Raw genomic sequence first — 13997 nt, 5'->3', positions numbered from 1 at the left:
CATAACAATGAAAATCTATGCGATGCTTTCTAATATTACTGCCTATGGGAAGCATGTATAATGTAAATAAAATTGGTCCTAGCACAGAACCCTATGGAACTCACTACATAATTAACCTTAGTGTGTGAAGAAGACTCCCCATTTACATGAACAAATTGGAGTCTATTAGATAAATATGATTCAAACCACTGCAGGTCAGTACCATTAATACCTATAGTATGATCTAATCTCTGTAATAAAATGTTGTGGTCAACAGTATCAAAAGCTGCACTGAGGTCCAACAGGACAAGAACAGGGATGAGTCCACTGTCAGAGGCTGTAAGAAGATCATTTGTAACCTTCACTAATGCTGTTTCTGTACTGTGATCAATTCTGAAACCTGACTGAAACTCTTCAAATAAACTGTTCCTCTGCAGATGATCAGTTAGCTGTTTTATAACTACTCTTTCAAGAATCTTTGAGAAAAGGAAGGTTGGAGATTGGCCTATAATTAGCTAAGACAGCTGGGTCAGTGATGGCTTTTTAAGTAGCTGTTTAATTACAGCCACCTTAAAAGCCTGTGGTATGTTGCCAACTAATAAAGACAGATTAATCATATTAAGATTGAATCATTAATTAATGTAGGACTTCTTTGAGCAGGTTTTTGAAGCAGTCTTTTGAAGGGTTATATGTAGTCCGCAATAGTTTTTTGGTAAGTAGAACATGGCAAAATAGCATCTACATGAATACCAGGACCCAAGGTTTGCCAGCTAAATACTGACCAGAGCATCACTAACCGTCCACGAGCTTGCGTGTCGCCCTGCCATTATTTTTTCCAGGTAAATGACAACCACACTGTCCGCATAATGTTCCATGGTGCAAGATATCGCCACAATAATTTAGCTGCACGCCTGAGAAGCTGTGACTTTCTTTAAATACAAACTATGCTTTCCAATTAAGGGTACCCATTAATGACAAGATACAGAACATCCAAAATTACTGCTGACACACTTTTAAAAGAAATTTACAGAACAGCTCATTGTGATTTGAAAGTAGAAAAAGTCAAATAAACAACTTCACTGGGCACAATGTCTCTCTCTCTCACACACACACACACACACACACACACACACACACACACACACACACACACACACACACACACACACACACACACACACACACAGACACAATCTGATAAACATGCACCTGATTGGTTGAGGCGAAGTCAAGGCCTGCTTCTGGCATACCCAGGAACATGGTGTCCCCATCCAGCTGGAGAGAACAAAAAGCAAGAGCAACAATGTCAACAAACCATAATCAAACACAGCAAACACATAATGGAAAGCCAGCAAGGACACAATAAGTAGAGATGGAGGTAGCAGATTGCTGGCTAGCTGCCAGTCCACTATCTGTTTGCCATCTTCTTCAGACATTGAAAATCCTGCTAGCTGCCTGAGTAAAGGGGTCGTAGACACACTTCTGTTTTATTACTGTTCATGTACATCACACAGAGGCTGAGATGAGGTAATTTAACAGCGACTGTCTTGGCCAGTCACCCTAAAATAATCCTAGTATTTTAGAATTTTACATTTATGGAATTACAGATATTAGCAGCTGCTGCTACCAAATTATTTGCTTAAGCTTGTTGACTGAAAGCTGTTTATTGCAAAATTATATACATGCTTAAATCTAGATTTTTTTTTTTTTTTTTTTTTAACTTGCCATTTCAGGTCACTGTGTGACTGACTTGTGTTAAAGCATGTTACAGAACTTTGTTACATAACAGGAAATATAACTCTCTATATCAGTACAACTCATATGAGAATAAAAACATTATATAGTCCACAGTGCATCCTATTTGTATGCAGGGCCTTTTACTTCCTTATTTCTCTCTTATCTGCACCACACTTCCTCCTGTGAGGCCCTTTGTTTCACAACAGCTTTTATTTGTCCTACATCACAGACAGCAGTGAAGAACAAAGGGGTTTAATGTCACTGCAAGTCAAAGGTAAGCTGCGAGAAGAAAAACAGCCTTTGGTCAACAACAAAACAGTTTTTACATTTCATTATTCTTTTTTTTTAATTCCAATTATATTTAAATTTCAAAGAAATTCAGAGTGAAGATATTTTTTAATGGTTTAATAAATAAATACATGGTTTCTGGCAGTGTGTTAAGGGCTTAGGTCATATAAGCCAAAGTTAACTGCAAACGTATCTTATTGGCCTACTGCTGCAGTTAACCTTTTTTTAAATATACCAACATGCAAAAATAAATAAATAAATAAATAATATAAAGAATCATGCAAATGTTGTGCGTTTAACTGCTTAACCTGTTCAGATGATGTTTATACACTTATGCTGACTAATTAAGGCTGGCATGTGATTTAAATGTGATTTGTGTTCTCCTGCTATTATTTATAGAAATTACTTTGTCTACATGTTGGAAGTTAGCAATATAATTAGCACAAACAGTAAGCAAATGTGTGTTTGATCGAATATTTCTTTGTTGTAACAATGCTTCATGGCAATGAATCTTATACTGTTGGAAAGCCTGTTTATTTCACCTTAAATGGAGCCACATTTGTAAGGAAAATGCATTTGTGGGTTGAGCAGCAGAGTTGAGTATGTGGGTTGCACCCAACCTGCCAAATCTAATCTGCCAATGTCAGTTTATTCTAATATTGATGCTTGTTTGGTGTCGTTCATTGGACTGGATAATTGATGAGGAGGAAATCTGTGTTTAGCAAAGAGTCCAGATTCTGCTATGGCAGTTGGATCGTAGGCTCAAAGTGTGGAGAGGATGCTATGTGGACTGCTGAACCGACACGGTAACAGCTTTTAGTGGAGGCAGTGTGATCGTGTGGGACGGCATCTCCCTCACTGGAAAAACAAGGCTCGTCATCATTGCAGGCAATTTCAAAGCAGAGAGATATGAGATGAGATTCTGCAACCAGTGGCAATCCCCTATCTCCACAGTCTGGGACCCAGCTCTACAGCTCTCACCCCCACAGAGTGGGGTTTATTTCAATAAACTCTTTGGTGTTTCCCTCCTCTCTCCCCTGTGTGCAGAGCAGCACACAAACAGCTCAGCTGTTCTGAGAATGTGATACTATACAATTAACTATTAGTGTGTTAGCATATGGCAGTGCATACTTCCACCCCCATCCCCCAGTTGCCCCATACTTTAACTCCCATGTCAAGTTTTCTGTTGGAAATGAAGGAACGCGTTATATTATTAAAAATGTTTTCTGCGTTTTTTTTTTTTACACAAAACCTTTACCGAAAGACAATCTGTTTCATGCAATCACATAATTAAAAATGTTCTCATGTTCAAAGCTGGAAGCTACAAACTGTTGCTATTACAACTTGATAAAAACTACATCAGTTTCTGTGCTGATGCCAGAGAAGGTTGGAACGGTTGGAACGGTGCCGTTTTTGAGTCAACACAAACTGACAACAGTTAGAATATCACTCAAATTCATTGAGCTCTTTGGAACAACTTGTTCTTTAACAAATAAAGGCAGACTGCATAGCCAGGTGCTTTATTTTATGTACCTGTGTCAATGGGTCTCAAAACACCTGAATTCAAAGATTAGGAGGTGTGGCCCATGTTTGACTTTTGTCCACATATTATAGTTTAAAGGTACTGACTGCCACTGCTTTAGTGGGGGTTTTTTTTTTTCTTAAAACAAGCACTGACTATTACTAATGAAACTCTAAATGCCACACTAAGATCCTACAGGACTAAACAAAACAGCATTTCAATCCATAAACCATATTCAAATCATTCCTGGTATCCTTGGTAGATAATCACTGTCTTGGTTGACAAACACAAAACACAAATGTAAGAACAACATTTGAACAGGTGGGTAAAAGCAAAGCAGTGTCTCTTGTAGGCATAAACACACACAGATGCGCACCTCCCCCCGCGCACACGCACACCCCCACACACACACACACCCACACCCCGGTGACAGGTGGACAGACAGGTGTAGCTGCTCTATCCATTTGCCAGCTGTTGGGTATTATGCAAATGAGGTGTGGGTTTACAGAGTCAACAGAAAGTCAAAGAAGTATTGCTTGTTGCCTGGAAGAATTAACAGTTAATTTTTAATGCCTTACAAGGAACACTTCCACATAAAAACAACAATTACAGGAAAGGTGAGATCCCCTTCTCTGATCGCTATTCTTCCTCTGTGTGGGGTTCCCAGATAAATAAGGGGACAGGAAGAAAAAAAAAAAAAGCAGACCTGCTGACTTCACTGCCAAACTAGCTTCTTCCATTTACCCCTTTGACCCCTGATATATGACGTCTCACACAGAGGAACCTGGTCTGGTCTTAGAGTTACAGTTTACCATTTATGACCACATTTGATAATGATGATAATGATATTGTGAGAATATCCTGCATTTTAAAATAGTAAGCTCTAACTGATGGATGCTGCGAAGTGTGAAACGAGCAAAAAAAAAAAAAAAAAGAAATCAGAAAATGAATGAATACTTTTTTATAGTAATCCAAGTCATTATTGGGAGGAAATATTGCAACAGCTTGACAATACTGTCTGCGGTACTTTCCACTGATCAGCAGAGAGATTCATCTACTTTTATAATTTCCACCTCAGGTGATGCTTGCATTCGTTTAAGTAGGTTTCTCTGGTCTTGTGGCCGTGTAACATCCATCACACGAGCACAACCAGTGTGAACACCTGCCTCAACCCTCATCTGAACCACCTGCTTTGATGTATGATCTAACCTCAGCCTGATGCTGGTGCCTAAAGACTGTAGATTATGGTTCTAATGTCATGCTTACCCTCTGCAAATTATAAATGCCAAATCTTGAACATTACATAAAAAGCACGAGAACTATCAAGACCCACATTTACAAACTGAATCGTGGTACAAATACAGTCATTTGTACATGGCAAGCCAAGTGGCTAATGTGTTCCTGCTATCCAAAGGACAAATACAGCTCTCAACCAACAGCAAGTGGCATCAGAAGAGAGGAGATGGGAAAGAATGAGGGCAGAGAGGTGAAAAAAGCAAGGAGAGCGAAATAGTGATCATTTCTCTTCAGCAGGCGCTCAGTCTGAGAGGCAGAGTGGAACCTATTAGGCTCTTCATTAACTCAGAAGGACAGACAGAGATCTCAGTTGCTGTCAATGACTCGAATTTGTGCCCTTTTGCTCAACAACAGTGTTGAAATGATGCCGTCTCAACCTAAACACAACATTAGATGCTTTGCCATGGTGAGGGCAATGCCAAGGACAAATATTTCTCAATGTTACTGTCACTAGTATCATTCTAGGGGACATTATGTTTGTAGAGAGACTGTTGCTAGATAATAAAGAGCAACACTCAATCATCATGGCAACTGCACCTTTCAACTCATTAACCACAATTATGTTTGGAGGCATAAAATCACCAACGCTGATTTGCAGTGCAACACACTCAATCTGAGGAAAAACACAGCTCATTTGTTTAGGCTGCTAATGAGTTGAGTGATAGCTGGGTTGCCATTTACTGGCAATTTCCTAAAGACACTGTCAATAAGTTGACGGTAATCCCACTGTAGGATGACACAGATTGCTACAGTATTGTTGTGATACTCTCTATAGTCTAATTGTCCTATCATCACCTTTTATGATTGATGATACGAGATAGGGCCGCTCTGTTCCACTCTCCATCCACACAGTGCCTCTTTGTTTGGTGTGTGTCTGTTTCTACAACACATACACAGGGTGAAACACGGAGCAGAGGAGAGACACTGTCTCTGCAAACAATATTACTTTGAGCTCTAAATGAAAAATCCATCTATCCAGATAGCAGCAGATTAGGTGTTGGGTTGACAATGCTGAACCCATGCAGGCACAGGGAGGCCGAGGGATTCAAACCAGGAACCCTCTTGCTGTGCTAACCACTGCACCACAGCACTCCGTTTTCTGTTCTTTTCACTGCATCCTCTCCTCGCACTCATTCATTTCAGTATGCACAGAGGTGCAAGGGGAAAGAAAGAGAAGGTAAAAATAGCCAACTGGCAAGATTTTGGCAATCCTGGAGATGGTATTCTCCTGGCACAGGCCTAATGTGCAGTGCAGTGGATGGTCTTGGGCTCTGGTCTGATGCATCTCTTTTATACATCCTGTGATCTTCTCTGAGTGGCATTTCTGTAGCATAGCCTCTTCAAAATGAAACCAAGAAACCCCAGTGTCATGTTTTATACCCTGTAGATATAAAATCAGTCAGTCAACCCTGCATCTCGTTAGGACTAGCTACATTTAATTTAGTATTTCAAACTAATTTGGGGTTCAGTAGTTCACAGCTGAGGCAGCACCTTTGCATCAGTCTGAGTGGGAAGCCCCCTCATTAGCATGATGTGGCTTTTATGTGAAAATGTGTTGTTTTCGGGGGGCTTTGTCTTCTATTTTCACTGTACTGTTAATAGAGAAATCACAAATTCTTACACAATTTATTCTTTGTGGTATGACTGCTGATCATGTTACCAAAAAAAAAACAGTTATCAGTGCGCATCTCAAACCATTCACCAGGAGAAAAGAATGGCAAGGTTTGTAGTTAAACCAAATTCCTCTCTCTCTCTCCCCCCTTGTGCTTCTGTCTCTTACTCTCTCATCTCTGCTGCTCCCTCTCTTCATTTCTGTGTATGTGAGCCTGTATTTGTGTGGGTAAAGCAAAGGTTTGAATAACAAGCAGCCAGCTAAGTGGGTCAGGGTCGGAGGAAGGGGGGAGAAATGGGAGAGAGAGAGACTATTAGGATGACAGACAAGGACAAAGGAAAAGAATACAGTGGAATACAGTGCATCAGGGGAAAGGGGAGCAGACTGAGGGAGAGGTTAGAAATAAATGTGCAGTAAAACACATCAAAAATTCAATTTTTTTTATTATTAAATTACAATATTGAGTGTGAAATACTTCAGTCTGAAAATCCAATGAAAACAAATCTAAAGGGTGAGGAATCATAATGGATATAAATCAACATCACTGCTTAAATTTTCAGTGACAAAAAAGCTTCTCTTAAATGAAGTGAAATTTGGGGTTAAAGAGAGCACAGCACAGCTGTGGCTGTTAGAACGGTAAAAACTACAGATACATGGACCACTTAGAGGTTCTGTGCTCGGCATGTTTGCAGCATTGGATTCAACTTCCTCTTCACACAGAGTTTGTGCTGGAGTGGGAAACGTGACGTGCTTTCATCTTTGAGTAAATGTGTCAAAAAGGCACTGTTACCATATTTATCACTCATGGTTTTGGGTGGAGTGTGGAACTACTTGGTTGGACCAGACTGAATAGATTTGAGTTGACTCTGAACTGCATCGGGGGACATAAATCAAATTACAAGTGGGTACAGTGTGATAGATGGCAAAGGACAGGAAGACTTATTGTGTGTGTGCGTGTGTGTGTGTGTGTGTGTGTGTTTAGCTGTGGTAGTTTAGCTCAGCGATTGTTTCTGTCTTATCTGTCACCCTGACAACAATATAAACCAAATTTTATTGGCTATCCATTGTATTCACTGACTGTAAATCTAGTTTGTGTGTGCACACTTATGTAAATATCTTGTGAGTGTGTGTGTCTGAGTGCAAAGGGAAACTTAATATTTCTTGAAACAGCTGTTTAATCATATTTTTAGTGTGTGTGTGTGAGAATGCTATCTCTGTGGTGACTATTTCCCCATTACGCTTCCAGTAAAGGCAGGATGCTTTTTTTAATTATGTTAAACTAAAACTGATCCAAGTATAAAACTTGAATCTCATGAGACAAACTGTGTTCTGAGTTTGATACATTTTCTCTAAATTACAGCATCTTTTCACCAGCAAATAAAAGCCTGACAGTCAAAACAAGTAGTTGTTGAACAAGAACCTAACAAACTACAGGCATGTAGGTCTACGGAGGCAGCACAGTCGAATAAAAAGCCATTAACACATTTGGCAAAGTTAGTGTTGAAGACGGTGCCACAGACTCCCAATTCCAAAAATATCTAAAATGTAAATACACAAACAGAATGTAATGATTTGAAAATCTCATAAACCCATATTATGTTCACAATAGAATACAGAAAACATATCACACGTTTAAAGGGAGAAAACATACCATTTTAAGACCACAATTTACTAAATCATCATCATCATGTTGTGTTCACTAAGACTTGTAAGTAGCAGCTGAGACTGTGCAGTCATGAGGAAAGTATTTACTGAGGCTACAGGTCAAAGGGTCATTCTTCTTTAAACTTCTATACAATCAGGCCTCTATTTACAGCCAGGTGAGCTGCTCCCTACTGACTATTAGAAAGGATACTTGTTTAAGGCACTTCTGGATTAGCTTCACTTTTCAGACCTGGGGTCCATCCTTTATATACAGTCTACGGTTTTACACCATCTAGCATGAATGAAAAAATGTAGCTCACGCCTTTCCCAAAATTATTTAATACACAGAGACAACTGGATTATTAACAATTAATTTGCTTATTTGAATGAGGCATGGCACAATACCACTTTTTTAGGTCCGATACCGATATTTTACATTTGGATATCTGCCGATACCGATACAAATCCGATCTTTTAAAAAAAAAAAAAAAAAAAAAAAAAAAATTGATTTCAAATGCCTGGATACATTTTACATACGTCACCAGTCTCACGCACAACAAAATCAAAATCTTTTAGTTGTCCCACATACAAGACTAAGAACCAGGGAGAAGCAGAGCTTTCAGGCTGTGGTGCCAAATCTCTGGAACTGTTTATCACTCCAGCTCCATTTAGCTGACTGTGGCGTATTAAAAAAAAAATAGTTGTAACTTTTCTGTTTAACCAGGCTTTCTGTTGACTTTATTTTTATTCTTTTTTTAAATATGGTAATGTTAATATGTTTTTAACATGGTGTTTTATCTGGGGTTTTTTTTTTTTTTGGATATTGTGTTTTAATTATTGTACAGCACTTTGTGACTTTTTGTCTGTGAAAAGCACTAAAATAAACTTTACTTACTTACAACAATCGCTCTATCACTCCTATGTGAGAAGGTGATGCATTGGCTTATGGTATGATGCAAATTTCAGAAGGGCTGCAACTATCGCTTAATTTAGTAATCGAGTATTCTATCAATTATTCCATCGATTACCCGAGTAAATGGTTAAGAAATACTTTTGTCGTATTAACAGTACATCTGCATATTTTAACTTCCGTACTGCAGTTTTTCCCTGTGTGAAACAAACAGGGTGGATGGAGCAGCTACAAAGTTCTCTTTTCTTCACTTACCGATCAGGTGGTTGATGAAGGACCTCCAGCTGTTTCCCAGTAAAAGTTTAATGGAGGTTACAGAGAGAAAACTTTCTTCCGCTCCATCTGAGCTCACCGGCTCCGCCTCTTTGCGCTTGTGCAGACTGACTGCACGTAAATCAGCTGACCGCTGCTGTTGTGTCATTAGTGTTTATGTTAAAAACTGGGGGCTGCATGAGCGTAATCTTGTAATGCTTTATTTTCGCAAGCATTCTCCTAAATACGTTTCTACTGCAGGTCTATATTTAGTCACTAATCAGGGATTAAAGTATAAAAAATATTTTGACGGGGAAGGGGTCCTTCCGGTACCGGACGCGGCACTCGCGAGCAGTATGACCGGGAGCTGAAGTAGAGAAAAGAAAAAATAACAGCTGAAATTCTCAGCATAGAGCACAATACACAAACACGCAGAGAGCGGTGGAGGCGTGGAAAAACATGTCAGCGATGATCCACTCAGTGTCAAAGGGAATCCGTCGCAGCGACAGAACTGAGGGGGTTATTTCCTGATCCACTCCATTCCAGTAGGTGGCGGTAATGCAGCTCTAAGCTGGTTTGGTCAACCGCAAACCCACAAGAAGAAGACGACGACGGAGACCTGTGATCACGCTAACGTGGGTCGGATCGGATTGCATTTTTTTATTTCTTTCCAATATCCGATCCAGTAATTTAGGCCGGGATCGGACCGATACCAATACTGAATATTGGATCGGCGCATCCCTAATTTGAACATCCAACAGTTAGCCAGCAACACTGTGATTCAAGTAAAATTGTATTTGTGGTTACTTGTTGATCGTCAGCCTAGTATTCACTTTTCTTTTGTGGTCCAACCTTATCTGACTCTTTAGCTCCTTAAAACCATGATGCTCACCAGCTACTACAGTGGTCATGGTTTGTTTTATTATCCTAGGACATCTGGCACCTGTTTGGCAAACATTCAGCTCAGTAGAGCCTGTGATCAGAAAACATACTTAGGAAAGTCTATCGTGTCTAATTTAATCATTTATTAAGCAACATGTTCTAAAGCCTCAAACTGCTGGCTTTAATGGCCAATTCAGCATAAACTTCTGATTCTGGTGCTTTTTTTTTTTTTTTTTTAAGGACACTTTACGATTGAGTAAAAAAAAAAAAAAAAAAAAAAAAAAAAAAAGCAAATAACCAATTCATAATCCATTATAATTGCTTGCATTATTCGAATGCTTTAAATGTTCAAGATCATATATCTATATATATATATAAATAGACATACCCACCTACAAGCTACTCTGATTCTGTGTGCCATTTGGTGCTGAGCAGCAAATGTACAGTGGCTTTTAGCAGCCTGCTGTTTTTATGCATGAACTGTAGACAATACTGGGAGAAACTGTTACGGAGGGTGTCTGATGTTCGTCATACACAGCAGGAGATAATGCTCACACTACTTAGGTTTAGGTGAAGGAGCCGCCTTGGTCGAACAGGCGGGAGGGCAGGTCACGGGACGATTACCGCGTAAATCGCAGACAAACTGATGTTTCAGACAGGCTTTTCTATCCTGTTGGCTCTGTGTGATGCTACAGAGAGCAGATATTCCTAAACCTGGTCTGCTGTTCAAATGTGCCTGCAGCTAACCTTAAAGGGTCAGTAACAAAAGTTGCTGAACTGACCAATCTGATGATCAGTTAGATCACTGTGTTCACATGCACCCCTTGTCTAAAAAAAAAAAAAAAAAAGCTCAGTGCTGTATTGCACATGTGAAAATGACAGTGAGTTAGTTGGTACTAAACAGGAAATAATGAACAGCTAAACTATGAAATTAAAGTCACTATAAAGTTAGATTCAGATCAGACTGAAACATCTGCGGGTTAATCACTAGGAACATCCCCTTTCACACAGTTACACTGTTTTAATTTCATAACGTGCTACACTATTATACAATGCTATTACACCCAGTTTTCTCATGGTATGACCAGCATTTCCTATGCATGTATAAGAAACGTTAATACCTGAAAGAACTTGTAGAACTATGTTTTCATCTACTGACGTCAGAAAAAAATCAGACACTTCTCAGATAGAGCACTAAAATGTTCTTGCTTGGGGACCACTGTTTTTACTGTAGTATATAAGAATTAAATTCCAGCACTGACACGTCCCACTGCATGCACCAAGGCAAACAGCAGATGAATCACACAAAAGTTTATCTAAAGTCCCAGAAAGTTTATAGGAGCAGAAGGAAATGGGGTCAAAACAGATACAAGTTTACACATTTCCAATGTGACAAAGTTATTTCAATCTTTCCACGATAATTAGCACTTCACTGCAACAGTTATGATTGTATGATCAGGAACAAAAGCCGAGTGCTAAAGAAAAACGGGCCGCCACAGCTCTTGAATGCCTCGGGAACCGATCCAATCTCTTCCACCACAATTGATCCAAGTCATTGTCACTAATACAGTACACACACACGCACACTGAACAATACAGCAATGACTGCAGTATGTGATTTGATTGCAATATGTTTGTTTTGGAAATGAAATCCTGATAATTAGTCCCTTCTGGCAGCGCGCTGTCTCCGCCCGTCTGTTCCATTTGGCATCCCTCCACCAACCAGGAGTCCCTTGCCACCCTGTCCCCATGATTCCACCAACTGAAACGCTTTCAGACACACCGGCGCACAAGCAACAGTGCTGAAAGTCACCCAATCATCAGCAAGCATTGGGGGGTGGGAGGTGGAGTTGGCATGATGTTCTGTAGCGTGTATGACAGCCAACTCGGACAGACGGACGGACAGATTGACTGGTTGTGTTCTGATAGATAATTAGAGGAAATGCCGACACTTTGGCTGGTTAGAAAACTAGAGGACGGGACAATGGAAGTATGTGATGGAGAGAAAAGCTGCTCGGAGTGCCATAGGGGTAAGATTATTGTGGAGGTACTGTACAACTTTTAAAATAGCAAACGCTGTTGATATATGACAAGAGGCATTCAAGCAATCCAGCATAGTGCTTTATTGCTATAAGAGCTGGTAAGTTCTCGCTCTCTCTCAGGAACACATTTTCATACTGCTGATACATGACATGTCATTTTAAAGTCACTGCCAAATCCCTATTAATTCATTTTTTTGTAATCCTGACTGACAGCAATTGTTCTTTAAAAATGCTAATACTTCCATCAGGGTTTGGTGAGGAGTGCATTCTCTTTCTTAGTGGAGAGGATCGTCTGTTTACGCTATGGCTGCTAGCCAGCAATTACAATATACAGTAAGCTAAGTCAGCCAGCTCATGTGGAGCAGATTTATTATTACATGAACACAGAGCATGCTCTCTGCAGGCGTGCACTGAGCCTGAGGAGAACAGGGAGTAATGATGATAATGTAAAGTCCCCCAAGGTGACTTAGTGTCCCTTTACAAAAAAACCTGTCTGCTTTGGCCAAAAGCTGCCATGTTTGTTGGGTTAATTTGGGCTGGTACGAAACCTCTCAGCTGACTTTTGAGAAGCGGTTACCGGCAGATGAACTTGTATTATTGAGTCATTTTTAAGTGTGTGGCACAGTGATGCCACTGTTGTATTCCAGTAAGACATCATTATTCACCTGGGAGTCATTATCCATGACAGTGGTTCACGAATGGTGAGCTAAGGCAAGTCCAACTATACATACAATAAATTTACAGTCCAGTCATACTTTTTGTGCAACTGTATCTCTGTAGGCATGTGCTGTTGAAGGAAACCTCGCTCCATTTGAGCAGTTGCCAGATGGTAGGAATTTTGAGGGCATGAGGTATAAAATGCCCTGATTGACGGGAGGTTAACCCCTCAGGATCCACCAGGTCACCATCTAGAGTTAGGGATAGATTTGGCTTCAGTTATTGTCCACCTCTTTATAAAGATTTTGTGCCTAATTGGAACCAATAAATTGGAAATAGTTTGAAGAGAAAAAGAAAAAGACCAAAATGAATGTATGAGACTTCATTGGAAAGGTAACATGTTTCTGACAGGTCTATTTAATATGTGGCTGAAACAAAAACAAAAGCCTAACCCTGGAGCGTTTGTCACTAACCCATTGTCTACTAAGAGGTTAATCTGAACCAGTGGGTTCACTTTGGCAATCTGAACACTTGCCAAAGTGTGTGATAAGGTGATGAGGCTTAGTATGTGTAGCGATATGGCTCCACTCTTGAAAATAATTGCAGATATTATACTCTGTCAGTAAGTCCCAAAAGGGCTGTAATAAATACAATAAAAAAGAAGCATATTCTGCTCTGGAGATCCCTGCAAACCAGCTGTCTGCTATAACCAGAACCTGCAGTGGAGCTCACCGAGGCAGCCGAGCAGGATGACACTTACTGCAGAGGCCAAAGAGAGAGAGATGTAGCTGCTGTTGTTTCTTTGTCACAAAGCAACCCAGCATCACCTGCCATCACACCATACTCAACAATAGCCACAGAAAGTGAATAGGGCCAAACTTATTGCTGTTACCATGTTCAATAAGAACATCAGTTTAACATGGGGCCAGAGTCCATCTACACACGCACAGCGAGGAGCAAACAGGCAAAGCTGCAGCCGAGATGGTGAGCTGAGGCGGAGTGAAGGAAAAAAAAAATTTTTTTTCTAGTGTCCAAAACAGCAGTTCTTGTTTGTGTAATTGCCATAAAAACTTTACTGGGAAAAGCTAGTATGAGTCCTTAATTAAACCACCTGTGAAGAAAAGCAAACTTTGTCTCTGCTCTCATCTACTACCATTGGTTTTACACAGCGAAAAA

The 13997-nt window shown here is 40.0% G+C and overlaps 1 protein-coding gene across 1 annotated transcript in view; it reads right to left on the bottom strand.

Moving 5' to 3' along the window:
* The window catches only part of tox (thymocyte selection-associated high mobility group box), a 68174-nt gene that overhangs the window by 44021 nt on the left and 10156 nt on the right, over positions 1-13997 (bottom strand). The window contains exon 2 of the mRNA XM_030752832.1: positions 1189-1254. Coding sequence (XP_030608692.1) covers positions 1189-1254 — 66 coding nt within the window. The remainder of the gene's footprint in view (positions 1-1188; positions 1255-13997) is intronic.

Source organism: Archocentrus centrarchus, chromosome 17, assembly GCF_007364275.1.
Source record: "Archocentrus centrarchus isolate MPI-CPG fArcCen1 chromosome 17, fArcCen1, whole genome shotgun sequence".
Classification (NCBI taxonomy): Eukaryota; Metazoa; Chordata; class Actinopteri; order Cichliformes; family Cichlidae; genus Archocentrus; species Archocentrus centrarchus.
Note: the sequence above shows the minus strand (reverse complement) of the source record. Positions and strands in the feature narration are given on the sequence as shown.